Source organism: Mesocricetus auratus, unplaced genomic scaffold (assembly GCF_017639785.1).
Source record: "Mesocricetus auratus isolate SY011 unplaced genomic scaffold, BCM_Maur_2.0 Super-Scaffold_100025, whole genome shotgun sequence".
Lineage (NCBI taxonomy): Eukaryota > Metazoa > Chordata > Mammalia > Rodentia > Cricetidae > Mesocricetus > Mesocricetus auratus.
In genome coordinates this window covers 14242967-14262518 of record NW_024429206.1, presented here as the reverse complement: position 1 = coordinate 14262518, position 19552 = coordinate 14242967, and the positions used below count along the sequence as shown (strand labels likewise).

At 47.4% G+C, this 19552-nt stretch overlaps 1 protein-coding gene across 6 annotated transcripts in view; it reads right to left on the bottom strand.

Annotated features, from left to right (window-relative positions):
- Positions 1 to 17068, bottom strand: part of Cfap251 (cilia and flagella associated protein 251) — a 74688-nt gene extending 57620 nt beyond the window's left edge. The window contains exons 1-5 of one of the 6 annotated variants that reach the window (XR_005870929.1): positions 16729 to 17058; positions 14266 to 15250; positions 12651 to 12995; positions 8012 to 8149; positions 5447 to 5556 (exon numbers count right to left, since the gene is read on the bottom strand). Coding sequence is in view for 5 of the 6 variants with exons in the window: in XM_040731125.1 (XP_040587059.1) it covers positions 5447 to 5556; positions 8012 to 8149; positions 12651 to 12995; positions 14266 to 15132 (1460 nt within the window). In the remaining variant the exon portion in view is untranslated. Of the gene's footprint in view, positions 1 to 5446; positions 5557 to 8011; positions 8150 to 12650; positions 12996 to 14265; positions 15251 to 16728 lie in introns of all 6 variants that reach the window. The other 5 variants (XM_040731125.1, XM_040731124.1, XM_040731122.1 and 2 more) reach the window with 5 other exon arrangements.
- Between the last annotated feature and the right edge of the window lie 2484 nt (positions 17069 to 19552).

Here is a 19552-nt window from a genome sequence, read left to right as displayed (position 1 = left end):
CCTGACATTCACGCGGCAGCCCTCACAGCGTTGGGAATGGGAGCCCACAGTTCACAGGGGGCGAATGGATCTCAGCCCTTGTAAGTAATGAATGGAACATCCAACGTGACCCTGAGGGAAAACTGATCCATGCGAGAGGATGTCCACAATAATCTATCCACAGAAGGGGCATCATCAGCTGTGTCTCCTCTTGAAAGCCTCTGTGGACAGTTGCCTTCATGGCAAGACCCAATATGACCCACCAGTGCTTTCTTGTTTATGACATGGGCTAGACTCTGAGGTTTTTTGTTTGTTTGTTTGTTTGTTTGTTTTGTTTTTCCTTGAACAGTCTCACCATGTAGCCCGGCTTGGTGCTGTGGAATAAACTCTTTGTAAACTGATTTGTCACTCGGATTGATTTAATGAAAAGCTGAGCCACCAACAGCTAGGCAGAGCTTTGGGGCAGAGAGGACATAGGGAAGAAGGGTGGAGTCGACAGCCAACTGGAGGGGAAACAGGAGAGGAACATGACCTGCTGAGAAAAGGCGCTGCCACGTGGCAGAACAGTTTAAGATGTAAGAGTTAGTTACAAGCCTAAGCTACCAGCTGAGTGTCTGTGGTTAATAAGTCTCTGTGTGGTTATTTGGGAGACAGCTGGCGGGACAGAGAAAGTCTGCCTAGCTTGGTGCCTGGTTGGAGCTTTATGATACCCAACCTGATAAAATGGCCCATAAAAGATTATTCAGAGGCTGTTTTTGGTCTTAGAATTAATATTCTCTTTATTTATTTATTTATTTATTTATTTTTGGTTTTTCAAGACAAGGTTTCTCTGTGGCTTTGGAGGCTGTCCTGGAACTCGCTCTGTAGACCAGGCTGGTCTCGAACTCACAGAGATCCGCCTGCCTCTGCCTCCCGAGTGCTGGGATTAAAGGCGTGCACCACCAACGCCCGGCTAATAGTCTCTTTATTAAAGTGGCAAATTAAAGGAAAACATTGTTTTCCCTTAAGGTTTCTGTTCAACTTAAAAGTCTTACTCAGGGCTAGGGCCCTAGCGCAGTGACAGACTGACTACCCTGACTACCCGCAGAGCAGTGTGTGACCCCAGGCTCAGACTTACTACGGCAGCCACAACCACAGCAAAAGATCAGCCAACTGGGGCGCCAAACATGGCCCGGCAGCTGGGGGCCGAGACAGGAGGATCCTGAGCGTTAGGCCAATCTGGGCTACACAGTGAATTCCAGGTCACCCTAGACTACCCAGGAGGCCACTGTTTCAAAACAGATCCTGCTCGTTTCATAAACGTAGCATGTTTTTGCAGTCACCTTTGTGCAACTTGAATTAATGTATCCAAATTTGGCTATTAACTTTAAAAAATTTTAAGCTGGGTGCAGAAATGTAATATATTCAGTTTTATGGTTAAGTTTCTTGTGGTCTAATTAAGAAACAAATTTTTCAACAATACTGAATTGCTATAAATCTAATAAATTTATCCATAAATATGGTAAACCTTAAGCTTTCCCAAGTATTTCTAACACTGTTTATAAAGATAAAATGATTTCTATTTAAAATTGGAAGCCTAAGTCAGCCACATATTTTCAATTAGAATTGCAAATCTAAAAAGCTAAAAACCCTGCTACATCCAGTTCTCTTAAACTTTATACAGCCCTAAAGTTGTGAACACGTTTCTGAGTCATACTCATGTTAATACTACAAATCCGGGTGATTGGTCTTCTCAGTGTTTAACGTGAAACCTCTTCAGGGCTGAGATCCATTCGCCCCCTGTGAACTGTGGGCTGCCATTCCCAACGCTGTGAGGGCTGCCGCGTGAATGTCAGGGGCTGCATTTTAGTTAGTCACGCCGCTTCTCAAATGACAGAGAACCAGTGTCCTTCAATGGGAGCACAGACTTTGTCCCAGCCAACTGTCACTGCTGTGACACACAGGGAACTGTTTATAGAGGCTGTAACAGGGGCTCTGTAGCAAGGAAACGTGGGACGCCACACGGCCCACAGGGACCTCAGGCGAGCAGGCGGGGGCAGGTCCCTCTCTGAGGATCCTTTACGCTAGGCTGATGGGTCAGTGGTGGCTTCCAGAGGAGAGCTACACAATCAGATGTATTCTTGGGAAAATATTGTGCAGAAAATCCACACAGTGAAGGCCCTCTGTGTGTGTTTAAATCAGAAGCAGATGTTCTAGAAGGAAGCGCACTAGACTGATTATCACTGGAAAAAGCACTGTAACTGGCGATGATGGCCAGTGCAGACTTCAATTTTCAGCTAAAATAATCCACTTAGCTTTTCATTAAAACTGTGACAAATGCCTTCAGTGACTAGCCATGCCTCATTCCTGTTACACTGATGACAAATGGAATTTGAAAGAAAGTGCAGGGCTGTTGGGACGGCTCTGCAGGTGAAAGCAAGGGCTGCTCTTGCAGAAGAACTGGGTTCGGTTCCCAGCACCCACATGAAGGCTCACAATCATCTGCAACTGTTTCCAGGCGATCTGATGCCCTCTTATGACCTCCCACACACATAAATAAAATTAAATATTTAACTGTTTGTGTGTTTGTGTATGGGTGTTTTACCTGCATATAGGTCTGTACACTGTGCGCATGCAGTGCCCCCAGAGGCCAGAAAAGGACATAGGATTCCCTGGGATGGGAATTACAGATGGTTAGCCAGGCAGTGGTGGCCCATGCCTCTAATCCCAGCACTCAAGAGGCAGAGGCAGGCAGATCTCTGTGAGTTCAAGACCAGCCTGGTCTACAAAAGCTTGTTCCAGAACAGCCTCCAAAGCCACAGAGAAACCCTGTCTCGAGGACCACCCCCCTGGAAAAAGATGTAATTACAGATGATTGTGAGCTGTCATGTGGGTTGACCTGGGTCTTCTAGAAGAGCAGTCTGTGCTCTTAACCACTGAGCCATTGCTCAGGCCTCTAAAGTATTTTATGAGTTTTTTTGTTTGTTTTGTTTTTGCTTTTTTTTTTTTCTTTCCGAGACAGGGTTTCTCTGTATTGTTTTGGAGGCTGTCCTGGAACTTGCTCTGTAGACCAGGCTGGCCTCAAACTCACACCAATCTGCCTGCCTCTGCCTCCCAAGTGCTGGGATTAAAGGTGTGTGTCACCACTACCTGCAAATGAATATACTTTTAAAACCAAAAAAAGATGGGCACCTATAACAGGGATGAGCTTTAAAGGTGTTTTGCTACAGGAAAGAAGCACAAAGTCCACGTGTTGTGTGACTCCATTCCCAGGCAATGTCTGGAGTAGACACGTCTATGGAGGCAGAAGTGTGTCAGAGGAGCTGGGGACGAGAGGACTGCAGCTGCTCAGAACACAGTTGCTATTTGCAGCGATGGCAATATCTGGAAGCAGCTCATTGTGGTGTAACTAATGCCACTAGAGTATACATTAAAACAATGGCTGCCGGGTATGGAGGTACACACTTAGAATCCCAGGACTAGGAGGATTGTGAGTTCAAGGACAGGCTGTATTCTACAGCAAAACCCTGTCTCAAAGCATCCCAAAAATAAACAATGAAAATAAAGCAGGGCTGGTGAGATGAATCAGTGGGAACAGGCACCTGCCGCAAGGTTGATAGCCTGAGTTCAACACCCTAGAGCCCACATAGACAGAGGGAGCCGTTTCCCACTAACATCTAAAACCACACACACGTGCTGTGGCATGTACGGGAACACACACACATAAATAACTGTAAAAAAATAAATAAAATGGTTAGCACGGTGACTTGTAAGTTGTCTATATTTTACTACAATAAAAAATAAAGTCATGCAGGGCATGTAATCTCAGCACTAGGGAGGCAGAAGCAGGAAGATCTCTGTGAGTTCAGTCTGGTCTACAGAGTGAGACCTTCAAAATAGAATTTAAAAATAAGACCATTCCAACAGATGACTAGTCAGAGAATGAACCTGAGGGTCAGCTAGAACGTTGTTGTAGCAGTCTAGCGTGTGGGTCGAAGAGGCTGTGGAGATGAACAAAGAAGCTATTTGTGAGGTACACACCACATGACTTCCGGCCATCTCAGCAGGAGACACCTGGGCATCCTGTAGCCTCCCTGCTGGGAGGAAGAAGTGTGGATAGGGTTGTGATGATAACTGTCTCTTGTCCAGAGAACATCATGGCGGCCTATCGCCACCGCCCACATTTACGGGATGCCCAGGGAAGGAGAACCTGAGGAGAGCCTGGAGGAAGCAACCTTGGGAGACAAAAGGTTGGACATCACTAAGTGAATTAGGCGAGGATTGGTGATTGGGTAGCAGGACCTATGGGGGCCACTGCTTGGCTGATGGACAGCAACCCTTGCACCCCACTCCAGGATATTATACAGAAGTCCTGCTTAACTGTCTTATTCCTCTTGACTCAATTGTTAGCCCCCCAAAAAAGGCCAGAGTCTTATATTCTGTCGGACTCTAGAGCCCTTCTCTGCTTCTAGGACTGAAGCATGCTCCACTGACCCTCACAGCAATCCTGAGGAGTGGGCACAGTGAGTTAATAGGGTCCCCACAAATTCATGTCTACTCAAAACCTGAAAGAGTTATGCTATTTAGAAATGGAATCATCGGGGAAGGTGGGACGGCTCAGTGAGTAAGGGTGCTTGCCAGCAAGTCTGAGAGTTCAATACCCTGGGCTCACAGGGGATCAGAAGAGAACACACTCTCCAAGTTCTCCTCTAAACTTCACTAACCTTCACGCGCTGGCCATGGTGTATACACACACACACACACACACACACACACACAGAGGGAGAGAGGGAGGGAGGGAGAGAGAGAGAGAGAGAGAGAGAGAGAGAGAGAGAGAGAGAGAGAGAGAGAGAGAATGTAATTTTAAAGAGAAAGAAAGAAACTGAGTCTTTGCAGGTGCAGTTGGCTAAGGTGACACCGCACCGGATTGGGAGGGCTCTAAAGCCCAGGTCTTACAGAAGAGGAGACGCGGAGACGGAGGAAACGCCACGAGAAGGAGGAGGCAGAGACCAATGCCAAGGAACACCAAGGACTGCCAGCAGCTAGCAGAAGATGGAGAGCAGTGGGACAGTGTCACCCTCAGAGCTCCAAAGGAATAGTCCTCATGACACCCCAATTAATATCTCTAGATCTGGGAGAGAGTAAACTCCTACTGTGTAAACACACACACACACACACAAATTAAATAGTTAGTTAAATATAAAACTATACACACGCATACACAGAGAACCAGAGAATGGTGGACTGTGGAAGAGGGGGCTAGTTATATATAGGCAAAGGCTGCAGGGGACCCTGTCTCAACAGATAAAAAGAAAACTCGAGAGAAAGCCACATGTAGAAGTAAGGTTCCTCACCGTGACAGATTTGACATCCAGCATATCCTCCACCCTGACACAACCCTCCCTCCATCCAGTCTTCTCTGGGCCACCAACAAACCAAGTTTCTTGACAACAACATTATTTTGCCCTTTTGCCCACACAGAGCCTACCCTGTGAAGGAGTCCCATATGATTATGAGGCAGTCTGGTCCTTTGTCTGCTGTGGCAATCCATCGCCTGTCTTCGCTGACACAGAGGCAGGAGATGATGTTGGGGTGGCCCTATGGACATGAAGGAGACATACTTAGTGTGGGGCCCCCCTCAAGGAGGGTCCTCCCGCTTGCCTGCTAGGGAAGCAGCTCCTGGAGGCCTCCCGGAGGCCTCTCCATCTCTTGCGGGGCTGCGTTCCGAAGCTTTCTCTTCCTCTGCGAACCTGAAGGAGCTGTAATCTCTAAAGGAATAAGTCCTCCCTAGGGATGCAGGTAAGTGGCCAACCCAACCAGGACCTCTGAACTCCCTGCTGGCTTCATTCCCCCACAAACAGTGCTCACCTCAGATCACTGAACAGCTCTGCAGGTCACTGGTCCTCTGATCCAGTCTCAATACCCCGGGGGTCATTTCCCCACACAACACAGGAATCTTCCAGAAACATACTCAAAGAGAACAGCATCCTCCCCCCCAAAAAACAGGGTTTCTTTGTGTAGCCCTGACTGTCCTGGAACCCACTCTGTAGACCAGTCTGACTTCAAACCCAGAGCTCTGGTCCCCATTTTTCCTGCATGCCCGTTTTTATCACAGACTGGGATATCCAGGTTCGCTTTGTTCATGGCCACATACAAAACTCGACACTCAGCAGCAGTCATGATGCAGTTATGTCATGAACAAATGGTCAAGGTCAGTCCTAGTTGCACGCTGGCATGGTTAGGCTCTTGTGGGTCATGCTACATGCATCTGAGCTGCCTGTTCACCCCAGCACCTTCCGTCTGTGGTTCCTGTACTTGGTGACACATGCTTAATCCAGCTTCAATGGGACTTGCTTGATGTTTTTATCAGAAAGAAGATTCCTTAGGTTGTATATCCCCTTATCACACTGAGCACAGCCTAGGTGTTTGGGAAATACTTTGTGATCCTTTTGACCTTGGCATTGACTGGAAGGTCCTATAACATCACACATTCATGAAGAGCCAACATATAACTAACAGCCAAGTCAACAGTAAATAGTAGACACTTAGAAACAGGACATTTAGAGCCGGGCGTTGGTGGCGCACGCCTTTAATCCCAGCACTCGGGAGGCAGAGGCAGGCGGATCTCTGTGAGTTCGAGGCCAGCCTGGTCTACAAAGTGAGTTCCAGGACAGCCTCCAAAGCCACAGAGAAACCCTGTCTCGAAAAACCAAAAAAAAAAAAAAAAAAAAAAAAAAGAAACAGGACATTTAGGTAGGGAAATGATGACAATGAAAGAGGTCAAACTCTCAGGGCCGGGGAAGCAGGCAGTGTGAGGAAGGCAGGTGTAGAGGACGCCCAGGGAGGGGGTGAAATCAGAGCACTGCGGAGGTAAGGGAAGGACAGGGGGACCCCTGGCCTCTGAGCACTTCCCAGTCCTGAGGCCCTGGACTAGTCTCTGTAACACTCTGAACCTGTTTCCTCTTCTGACACATAGACATCTTAATACCTACTTTCTAGAGTGGCAACCCGAGTCTAAGTGGGGTGGGTCTTTGTCCCCAGGGAGCTGCTGCCCTCCGTAACTCATCGCACTTCTGTGGGGACATAATCTATGCTGTCATGTTTTTTTGTTTGTTTGTTTTGTTTTTTGCAGAAATGTACAAAATCCAGATGTTTCCATTCTTGAAATGTTACAATTAGTATCAGCTGTTTGCCACTGGGTACTGATTAAACTCATGGAAGGTGGGCAGCAGCACATGATTATTTTCTTTTTCTTTTTATTTATTTATTTATTTTTGGTTTTTCGAGACAGGTTTCTCTATATTGTTTTGGAGGCTGTCCTGGAACTCACTCTGTAGACCAGGCTGGCCTTGAACTCACAGAGATCCGCCTGCCTCTGCCTCCCAAGTGCTGGGATTAAAGGCGTGTGCCACCAACACCCGGTTCTTTTTATTTTATGACATTGATTTGTGTATCCTCGTGTGTGAGTGTGTGTGTGTGTGTAGGTGTGCATGCACATACCTGCCACAGTGCACACGTGGAGGTCAGAGGGCAACCTATGAGAGTTGTCCCTCTCCTTCCACCATGTGGGCCTTGGGGACCAAGCTCAAGTCATCAGGCTTCGTTCTTGCAGGGTGAGCCACCTTACCCTGTGTCTCTAAAGCAGTGGTTCTCAACCTGTGGGTGGTGGCCCTTTGGCAAACCTCTATCTCCAAAAATAAATTTATGGTGGGGGTTACCAAAACATGAGAAACTGTATTAAAGGGTCACAGCATTAGGAAGGTTGAGAACCACTGCTATCAAGGGAGAATTTGCCGAAAAATGGAGAGGCCAACAGGTATGACTGTTGGACCCCAAAGTTACCCTGGGACCCAAAGCAAAGTTCTATATGCGGGTTACAGGTGTTTTCTTCCAGCCTGGCCTGGAGGCACATGTCAGCCATCCCGGTCACTTCAGAGGCTGAAGCAGGAAGTTTGAGAACTCAGGGACATTCTGGGCTCCATATCTGAGTCCCTATCTCAAAAAAACTAAGCAAACACATCTTTTTGTTCACTGGGAGACGAGGCCTGCATACCTGAAGGTGGTACTGTGTATTCCTGAAGACGTTGTAGATGACGGCGGTGTGGGCACAGGCGTAGAGAAGGACTCTCTGGTTCTCCCGGAGATAATAGACAGGGAGGAAACTGTTCCATCCAAAGGACCAGGTCATGGTCTGGAGAACAAAGACAAACACGGGAGCCGTGAGCGTGCTGAGCCCAGAGCTGTGGCTCATGCATGCCTCGCCCTGCCTGCCCCTGGAGAACGTCTCTGACAGTCCCAGGGAAAAAAGAAAACTTTTTATTTGTTTGAAACAGGGTCACATGTAACTCAGGCTGGGCTTAAACTCACTACATAGCTAAAGAGTAGCCTTTTACTCCCCATCCTCCTGATTGTTGTTTTTCTTAAAAAAAAAAAAAAAAAAAAAAGAAAGAATGGAGGGAGGGAGGTCTTTAACATCATACAAATCACTTTTTCTAGGCTGGAGAGATGGCTCAGCGGTTAAGAGCACTGGCTGCTCTTCCAGAGGTCCTGAGTTCAGCTTCCAGCACCCACATGGCCACTCATACACATGCAGGCAAGAGTCCAATGCACATAAAATAAAAACAAAACTTAAAAAATAAATTAAAAAAAAACAACAACAAAAAACACTTTTTTGATCTCTACTCCCGGGTCTAAAGGCACACTTAGTACTAACACAGAGTGAGTATTTAATATGATGAATTCCATTAGTTCCTGAAAACGTAGGATGCAGAACGTGTAAACCCAGGTTGGTGGCGCACGCCTTTAATCCCAGCACTCGGGAGGCAGAGGCAGGTGGATCTCTGTGAGTTCGAGGCCAGCCTGGTCTACAGAGTGAGTTCCAGGACAGCCTCCAAAGCTACATAGAGAAACCCTGCCTTGAAAAACCAAAAAGAAAAGAAAAGAAAAAAAAAAGAAAGGAAATCATTCAGTCTGAATAGCTGTTACTTCTGCCTTGTTTTGTGTTTTTGTTGTCATTGCTGCTTTCCATAGCTCAGTGGTAGAATACTTGCCTGGCATGGGCAAGCCCCTGGGTTCAATACCAGCACCCCTTATAGATGCTAGATATTTGGGAAGGATGCCAAAATAAGAACTTTCTGGAATGAGAAACCAAGGCATTCCAGGAAAGGCAAAGTAACCCTGATGCTGGGAATGACCAGTGGCAGCCAGGGTTCTAGAGAAGGCAGCAGAGTGGACAGGAGGTGTGCAGGGAGTGTTCCAGTGTGGTGGCCAGGGATGTCACACCCTGTCACCGCCACAAAAGGCCCAGCACACCTGCCTGCTCATTCCATCTGCTAATAGTGACATGCACATTGGCCTGGCGGTGCTGGCAAATGTGCTACGCTGACACAAACTAGTACCGAAACGGGAATCTGGAGAGGGCGGCACCAGGGGTTGTGTGGAAAATCTGTGTACTGTCCCCTCAAATTTTCCTGGAGCCTGAAGCTGTTCTCTCTCATACACCATCAGGTCAATTAAAAAGCAGTCTTTGAAAGTGGTGGTGTTGGAATAACCAATGGCTGAAGATCCATGAGTTACACTGGCACACAGCAGCAAGCTGTCCTTCTCCTCTTGGAACAATGCTTAGGAAGTTGAATGGAGGGGCAGACGCGGCAGGTGACACGCATGGTGACTTTTCGCTGTCACGGTGTTTGTTCCCCACACTTCTTGTTTCCTTCTGCCCGCTCCCTGGAACTTGTGTTTCTGTTTAGATCTGGGATTGCGTGGGTGTGAGTGGTAGAACTGTGGAATTATAATTGTCTCAAGCTGCACCTTCTAGGAACAGAATTACCTAATATTTGCCTTGGTTCTAAAAAGCCGACTTATGCAAATGAAACTGTTCTTTTAGAGACTTGCTAATCCTAAAGGGATCATCATGTTCATCTTGAAATTTCATTTTGTCATTTTAATATGGGTCATGAGAAAGGAAAGACTCCAGGGGTGTGGTGGTGAGTGCCTGTAATGCCAGCACTTCAAAGGTGGAGGGAAGTGGGTTAGCCTTGGCTACATAGTGCATGTAAAACCAGCCTGGGATATACAAGTAAACAAGGGGCCATGAAGAACTCTCACTGGGTCAGGTGGTGTCGGCGCACGCCTTTGATCTTAGCACTCAGGAGACACAGGCAGAGCTACACAGAGAAACCCTGTCTCGAAAAACAAAACAACAGAAGAAGGTCCCCATAGGTTATATATTTTTGAGCTTAGTCCCCAGTTGACAGACTGTTTAGGAAGGAATAGTAGGCGTGCCCTCACTAGAGGAGGTGTGTCACTGAGGGTGGGCTTTGAGGTTTCAAATGCTCATTCCAGGTCTCTCTCTGCCTGCTGCCTGCAGATGGATTAGACTGCGAGCTCTTAGCTCCAGCACCATGCTGGCCCGCCTGCCTGCTTGCCACACTCCCCACCATGATGGTCACATACTAACTCTTTGTAAGTAAGTCCCTGATAAAAGGCTTTATTTTATAAGAGCTGCCATGATCACAACAACAGCACCAAGACTAAGACACCTCCGCAAAGGAGCATGGAGGCAGGAGGATCCCAGAAGCGGGCTGGCCAGTCAGTCTAAATGAAATCATTTAGAGCTAAGTGAGAGGCACTGTCTCAAAAAAATTAAGTGGGACATGGGCAAGATGGCTCACAAAGTAAAGGTGCTGGCTGCTTACCCTGAGGACATCAGTTCAGCCCCTAGACCCACATGGTGCAAAGGCCACACTGGCTTCTGCAAGTTGCCCTCTGACTGTCACATGCACACTGGAGCCTACGCATGTCCCCTCACAAATAAATGCACTATAAAATCTTCCTTAAATAAAACAACGCCGAGAGTAGTGGAAGAAATCCCTGAATATTGACAGTTATGCATGCCTATAATCTGAGAACTCAGGGGACTGGGGTATGAGAGTTGTGAATTCAAGGCCAGCCTGGGCTACGTAGCAAAACCTTGTCTCAAAGTAAAGCAGGAAAACCAAAATCTAATGTGAGTGGGTACAAAGGCTCACTCTGTGTTAGGACTAAGTTCTTTACATAGAATCAATCTTCTTGAAGGCAAGAATCCTCAGGGGGAAAAAAGGGGGCAGAAAAAAAAAAAGAAGCAAAAAGCAAGAACGAATCCTAGCAAAGGATTTCCAGAAAGCAGCAGATGGGGAAAATGGGGGAGGGGCCTCTTCTTCCTTCTCCTTGGCTGGGCAAATGACAAAGCTTTTGTGCCTCACAGATGGCACCTCCCTGGGACACATGTCAGCAACAGCAAGGACAGATTCCTAGCAAAGGCCAGAGATTTGCCACTTCCTCTCAAAGCTCTCCACCTAGCGGAGGCAGAAACAGAGGGAGGAGAAGAGGTGTAAAAGTCAGGAGGAACATTGGTAGTGCCTGAGAGGAAGAGAGAGCAGAGGGAGGGAGGAGAGAAACAGAGGCTGGGAAGGGAAAAGAGAGAGGGAGTCTCCCTCGTGAAACAGTCAACGCAACAGTCCAACTATGCCAGGAATTTCCGGCCTGCTGAGCTGTGCTATAGAACCCAGATGTTGCCATCAGCTTCCAGGTCTAACACATGGGTGCCTCCCCCTCCCCCAGCTCTTGACAGAACTTTAAAAGACAAAGTTTGTCTAAAAAGTATTAATTTAAAACGTTCTTCTGGTTTCTGGGTTGAAGGGATGCCAACTGAGCGTGCTGAGTTAAATCCTTAGGACCCTTGTAAATAACAAAATGGCTAGCTAGGCATGACAGAAGTGAGTTTCTGGTCATCCCAGTGCTGGGGAGGCAGAGACAGGTGGATAGGGGGTGGTTGAGGGTGGCCAGGCAGCTCAGGCTACTTTACAATACAAATTCCAAGCCATGGGAAACTATATACATATATGCCAAGCTCTGAGTTTGAGGCCAGGCTGGTCTACATAGTGAATTCCAGGACAGCCAGGGCTACACGGAGAAACCTTGTCTCAAAAAAAAAAGCAAAAGTAATAATAATAACATTAATAATAGTGAACAGAGCCTGAAGAAGACACCCACAGTTATCCTCTGGCCTTCTTATGCACATGGGTGCACACACGTAACACATACACACAGGCACATACACACTGGAACTTTCCCAACACGCACAGACACCCTATCTCATGGTGTTGGAACTCAACACCATGCTGATCCCATCCCCTGACAACGGGCAGGGCACGAATAGTGTCCTGGTCACATCATCACTATGACACTTGTTACAGGGTCTGCGTAGTAAAGACTCAGTTCACATGTGCAAGCTTCCCCTTTTAAGTGAGCGCCTCCTCGTGGTATCCCCTCCCCTTCCTCTTTGCTCTCTTACACCCCTCTCTTTTCTCCTCTCTCCCTCCCTCCCTCCCTCTCTCTCCCTCTCTCTCTCTGTCTCTCTCTCCCTCCCCCCCTCTCTCTCTGCTCCCAGTTGGCCAATACCTAACTCCCCTTCCTCTTCCTCTTCCCTCTCTGCTCTTCCTCTTACCGTCTTCGTCTCTTCTTGTATCTTCTTCTCTTCTCCCCCCCCTCTCGCCCTCCCCTCCCTCACCTGTAATAAACTCTATGGTTAATGTACTCTCTTGGCTCATGTTCCATCGCACTGGTTTCATAGCGTGCTTTCTAACTTAAGCAAAAGAACAGCGCATAGTACTTGCTGTCCAAGCCCAGAAATGACACACAGTGACACTCACCAAAGGATACACCTTGGAGCCCTCCTCTTTCTGGAACAAGGTGTCCTCTGTGGAGGTGGACACCAGTGACTCCTGGGAACTCCCGGTTTCGGCTTGGGATGATTTCTGTCTCTCCTCTTCCTGTTTTGGTTCTGTGCCTCTCCATTCTTGGGCTGAAACACCTTCTGCCTTCTGGCCCGTTTTCTCAACTTCCTTTGATGACTTCCTCCTGAGAGAATCGATCTTTTCCTCCTCAGACTTGACAGCCTTAGTAACTTCAAACCCTGTACCATTATCTCTGAAAATCTCGCTTACTTCAGGACTTTGGGAGTGTGAGGAGGACTTGCTACTTTCTGAGGTTTCAATCTTTAAATAGAAAAAAAAATTCTGAGTCGGCATGTGTAGTACCCAAGGCTACATTCTCCCATTTACTGTCTTTTTCCATTCCCAGTCACCCAGTCTCATGATAACAGGTGGCTCAAAAGGGAGCCTGGGATATTTTATTTTAACTTATTTATTAAGTATACAGTGTTCTGTCAGCATGTATGCCTGCACCACCAGTAGATGGCTCAAGATCTCATTACAGATGGTTGTGAGCCACCATGTGGTTGCTGGGAATTGAACTCAGGACCTCTAGAAGAGCAGTCAGTGCTCTTAACCTCTGAGCCATCTCTCCAGCCCTGTGCCTGAGGTATTTTGTACTAAAGAAATGAATCATGGCTGTGTTCAGGTTAATTCTTGATCTTCCAGTAGACCCATACAGCACAGACTACACAGTAGTCCCTTGTAAGAAAGACTAGGAGTCCCGCCCTTGGACAAGCACTGAGTTCTTTCTTGAGGAGCAGACTGTGGGAAACCCATACCACTATTATACCACAGGAACTCAATCCCAAGACAAGTGTGTCTCACCTTCAGGTAATCCACTGGCCATTCCCAAGGCAGGACCACACTTCATGGAAGCTTACTTTTACCATCCTCCAAACTGGATTGAACCACCCTCCTTGCATCTCACAATTATTGTACATAGCATGTGGTTTTCTTTCTTTCTTTTTAGTGTTTGTGTTTATGTTTGTGTTTGTGTGTGTGTGTGTGTGTTTTATACAGGTGCTCAAGGAGTCCAGAAGAGAGTATCAGATTCCCCTGGAGCTGGAGTTACAGGACACTTCCTCATGGGTGCTGGGAACCCAACTCAAGCCTTCAGGAAAAACACCAAGGGCTCTTAAGTACTGAGTCATGTCTCCTGCCAGGACTGTGTCTTTGGTTTTGTAAGTCTGACAAAAATTAAGCACACAACTAATGCTTCTGAATGTATGGGCAGGTGAGTTACAGTGTGAATGTATCAGTGAGTTACAGGGTGAATGAATGTATGGGTGAGTTACAGTGTGAATGAATGTATGGGTGAGTTACAGTGTGAATGAATGAATGGGTGGGTTACAGTGTGAATGTATGGGTGAGTTACAGTGTGAATGTATGTATGGGTGGGTTACAGTGTGAATGAATGTATGGGTGAGTTACAGTGTGAATGAATGAATGGGTGGGTTACAGTGTGAATGTATGGGTGAGTTACAGTGTGAATGTATGTATGGGTGAGTTACAGTGTGAATGAATGAATGGGTGAGTTACAGTTTGGACTCACCACTGAAGATGCTGATGTGGACGACTCAGAGCTGATGACAAGATCATCTAAATTTAATGTTTTTTTAGACTTCTTTGTTATTTCTTCATGGACTTTTCCAATTTTTTCCTCAATTTCTTTTATGACAATATCTCCCTCGTCCTCCTCTTGTTCCTCCTGTCTTTCTGCTGTATGTTCCTCCTCCTCCTCCCTGTCCTCTTCCTCACCTCCCTTTTCCTCACTTTCCTCTTTTTCAATTCCCTTTCCTTCTCCTTTTTCTTCACCTTTTTCCTTTCCCTCCCATCTCCCCCCCTCCTCTCCCATTTCCTCTTCCTCACCTCTTTCTTCTTCCTCCTCTCCCATTTCCTCTTCCTCACCTCTTTCTTCTTCCTCCTCTCCCATTTCCTCTTCCTCACCTCTTTCTTCTTCCTCCTCTCCCATTTCCTCTTCCTCACCTCTTTCTTCTTCCTCCTCTCCCATTTCCTCTTCCTCACCTCTTTCTTCTTCCTCCTCTCCCATTTCCTCTTCCTCACCTCTTTCTTCATCTCCCATTTCCTCTTCCTCACCTCTTTCTTCATCTCCCATTTCCTCTTCCTCACCTCTTTCTTCTTCCTCCCCTCTCATTTCCTCTTCCTCCCCTCTCATTTCCTCTTCTTCCCCTCTTACGTCCTCTTCCTCCCCTTTCTCTTCCTTTCCTCTTGCTGCTTCTCCTTCTTCTACCTGTTCCTCCTCCTCCATCCATTTCCCTTCCAACCCCGCCTCCTCCTGGGACTCCTCCCATGATGATGTGTCTTCAGTTAGGCTCTGTTGCAGATTTTCTTCTTCATAATTTGGATTATATTCCTCTTCTTCTTTTTCTGTTTCAACACTTTCTTCTGCATCTGACATTCTTCTGTAGTTTCCTCTAGAAAAATTCTGACACAGACTCAGCAGTCCTTCTGCTTTCTCCTTTCGTTTCCCGATGTGTTAACGTATTGAAATGCACAGCGGCAGCTCTGGTCCCTTCCTATGGGAATAAAAGGGATGCTGTCTTCTCGGGAAAGCCAAGCTTGAATCTTAAAAATCTTTAAAATATCGACCCCCAGCTTTCTCATCTTTCTAGGAAGGATCTTAGTGTCTTCTAACTCACTTTAAATAATTCGTATTCCCACAGGCAGCAAAATGCATAAGATAGACATTTGCAAAAACCCCAGTGCTAGGTAGGAACAAGAGACCGCTGTGGGCTTGTGAATGGAGTGTGGGTTTTACAGTCAAAGGTTCCCTATACTCCCATGCCCACCACCCTTGTTCTGTGACCTGAAGCAAGTCACTTTTTCCTTCTGAGGTCAAATTTGCTCACATTCAAAAGTAAGAATGATAATCCTAAATTCTAGCATGATTTGAAGACTGGGCACCAAGTCAAATGCTTACTACAGATACAGCTCAGAGCTTGCAAAAAGGGGTGGGGCAGGTATTATGTAGATAAAAGCAACTCTGCTTTTGCAAAGTACGTGAAAGTTTGAAAGTTCTCTGGGAGGGAGATGAGACCCCCAAGTCCTACAACCTAAGGTAGACTTCCAAGACTCACATGGTGAAGAAGAAAACCAATGCCCAATGGTTGTCATGTGACCTCAACACAATACAACTTGGTATGTGACCACTCCCAATAAACAAGTACACAAATAAAATTAAAAATGTAATTCTGGGCTGGAGAGATGGCTCAGTGGTTAAAAACACTGGCTGCTTTTCCAGAGAACACAGGTTTGATTCTCAGCTCCAATACAGGGTCACAACCATGTGTAACTTGAGTTCCAGGGGATCTGACGTCCTCTACTGGACTCTGCAGGCACATCACACATGATGTGCAGACATGCATGCAGACCAGACACACAGGACATAAAAATAATTCCTGCCGGGCGGTGGTGGCGCACGCCTTTAATCTCAGCACTCGGGAGGCAGAGGCAGGCGGATCTCTGTGAGTTCGAGGCCGGGCTGGACCGATAGCCTCCAAAACAATACAGAGAAACCCTGTCTTGTAAAAACCAAAATAAAATAAAATAAAATAAAAATAATTCCTAAAAAATTTCAATTCCTGATACAGTTCTCTCATTTTACCCCTACAACAGACAAGAGTTTGGTAGCAGCAGGGCTGCTCCCACCATACTTGTAATCCCTTCTGAAGGTAGAGGCAGGAGAAAAACTGAGTTTTAGACCAGCCTAATTTAATTTAAAAAGAAAAAAAAGTTTGTGGCTCTGAGAGGCATGGCTTAGACAGAGCTAGAATTTATTTGTTTGAAAATGCGCCACTATGATTTCCAATGTCAACTGCGCCAGCGCGTTAGTCTGGAAAACCACAACCAGGCATACAGGGCAGAGGTGTGTGTGTAACCCTTCCACCAGGTCCAAGTGCCGCCACTTCCTCTTTCTGGGTTGCCTCAGGTGCCACAACGCTGCCCTACCTGGGCGAGACCCCCACCCGGGCCGAGCCCTCCACTTTGCACTTACAGGGAGGGGGGGCACCCACTTCGTTCCTCAAAAGCCCTGGGTCGTCGTCCTGCCTCTGGGATTCCCAAGCGGCCCAGCGTCTTCTGTCCGCGCTCCCTAGTGACGGTTGCCACCCAAGCTCCGTCTCCATGGCAATAGCTAGGAGCCCCAGGCCGGAAAGGGAGGGAGCAGGATGGTGGTTACAGGCCCACCTGGACCAGGCTGCCCCCTGCCGGCTGCCGGGCGAACGGCTCACCCTCTTGATCTTTGCTGAGCGACCCTTTGAAAGAGCTTTGCCCCAACACTGGCAATTGTGGTTTTCCCAAAGTTGGGCAAAAGGAAAGGAAGCAATGTTTACAGTTTTTGTCTCCAAATTGGGAATTTGGGCTGATAAACGGGAGCATGCTCAAGAAACTGAGAAAAACAAACAAAACCCCAACAACCCTGAAGTCAAAAAAAAAAAAAAAAAAAAAAAGCTGGCGCATTCTCCTGGCCAGGTGTGGTGTAGCACACCTGAGAACCCAGAACTAGGGAGATGAAGACAGAGGATCAGCTCCAAGTCAGCCTGGGCTACATGAGGCTTTACTGGGGGTCAGCCTGGGCTACATGAGGCTTTACTGGGGGGGAAGGAGACTCTTGAGTGGAGCTGCTTGGAAGACGTACATCCACGGTGCAACGGAGCCCTCACTGTTGTAGTGGGACGCTCCTGTAACCCCAGAAGACCCACTGGTTCACCTGGTTGATCGGGGTGGACTGCTCCTTCAGTTTTTTGTCAGCACAAGGTGAACAGACCTGTTCATGGCTCTCCAGCAAGCCATGCAAGACGTAGTATGAAGCATTTAATAAAATCCCCTCAGCACTGAACCCAACTCCCTGGCCTTGCAGGTGTGTGTGTGTATGTATGAATGTGTGTATACATACACACACACATATGCCCACCTCTCCCACACCCCTCCCCACCCACCCCCCGAGGCATAGCATGAAGAGAAATTTAGCTAAGCGGGACTGGAGTTACATGAAGTGCACGACCTTGCTGTTATCATAAAGAGTTTATGCAAACCTACCTTGGTCAAATCCATTAGGGCCATTCATGTCAAAGTGTCTCACAGAAGAGCCCAAAGGTGGCTTTCCTGATCTGTCCAAGGAGAGGCCTGCAGGAAATTGGCCAACGGACCTTGTTCAGAACACTCGGCAGCCACCACTTTAGAATATGAGTGACTCCTCCAGCAAGCCCACCACTATGTCCCAGTGCTGGTGATCATATGCAGATCTCAAAGGGTTAAACTGAATGGTGCAAGCTGTGTTTATTGTAGTGTGGGACTTAGGAAGAGGCTGGGAAGTACTTGGAATTATAACCTACAATTTAAACAGCAAACACTAGTAAACACAGCACGTCTGGCTACAAGAGAGGAATACATGAGGCTGTCTGGCTGAAGCAGTTTGAGGGAGGCGTTCAAGTTGAGTGTGAGGACAAGGCAGGTAGCACACGCCGATACCGACTGCCATCAGAGTTGTCAGCCTCCATCCTGAGCAACCCAATCCAAGGATATGCGCTTCCTCTCTGAACGTGCCAGACATTCAGAAGAGGCTGGTGGCAACCGCGGAAAGGAAGTGGGGCACATGGAGAAAGGAAGACAACGGTACCTAGGAGTCACACACGCCAAATTTACAATCTCAAGACAGAAAATAAAAGGACGCAAGCAGCAACCATAAACATGTTCACCCTAACTTCCCAAGACACAGGTCCAGGGCATAGCCAAGGCTCAACTATAAAAGCCCAATCAGGAGCCATCTGCAGGGTCCTTTATTACAGAAGGGAAGGGAGCTTGCTGCTCTCCAGTGGTCACTGGAACAGGTAACCTGTGAAGCCTCCTGACCTTTGCTAATGTGTTCGAGGAACTGTGTGGACACACAGAGTCAACTTTGGAGGAAGCATGGAACACTAGCGCTTTCTCTACCCATGGCCATACTGCTCCAAGCAGAGAGGCCAGCTGCCGACGTCAGGCTAGAGGATGTGTAGTCCCACGGTGGAACACTTGCCCAGAGTATGATGAGCTTTAGGCTTCAGTTTCCAGCACAAGAATCCACTTGGCTTCAGCCCAGGAAGCGGTTTGCTTTGCCCAACTTTCTTTCCAACTCCTCCTGAGCTTGGTTTGAGGATTGTAAGAAATCCAGGTGGGACGGTACAGTGGTCACAATTACTACAACACTGGGCTTATCTGAGGAGAAGACCTACACAAGGAGCCAGGTTTGGTGGCACACACTGTAACCCAGCACTCAGACTGAGGCAGGAAGTTTAAGGCCAGTCTGAACTCAGAGAGACCCTGTCTCCAAACCCCACTCCCCACAAGAGGAAACACCTAGGCAGGTGTTGTGATATGCACTTGGAAGTTGGAGCCTGAAGGACCAGGAGTTCAAGGCCATCCTCAGCTACACGGCAAATCTGAGGCTGGACAGGGCTACATGAGACCCTGCTAAATAAAAAGGGAGGGGCACTCACGTGCCTGTGGCTGTTAGAGGTGAGGTCTCTGGTAGGTAGACCACTCACCCTCCAGTGGAGGACCCCACACCCATAAGCATATGGGCAACACAAATTGCACTCGTAGGTTATTTATTTACAAAAAGAGGACATGAAGTTAGTAAGTGGATAAGAGGGGAGGTCTGTGGGAGCTGAAGGTGGAATTAAGTAGGGAGAAATACATGGTGTGCATGTATGAAATTCTCAAAGGCTTAAGTACAAATCATGTATGTATAAAAATACCCCGAAGGGTCTTCCCAGGCATGGTGATGCATGCCTCTAGCCCCAGCACTCAGGATGCAGAGGCAGGAGGATCTCTGTCAGCTG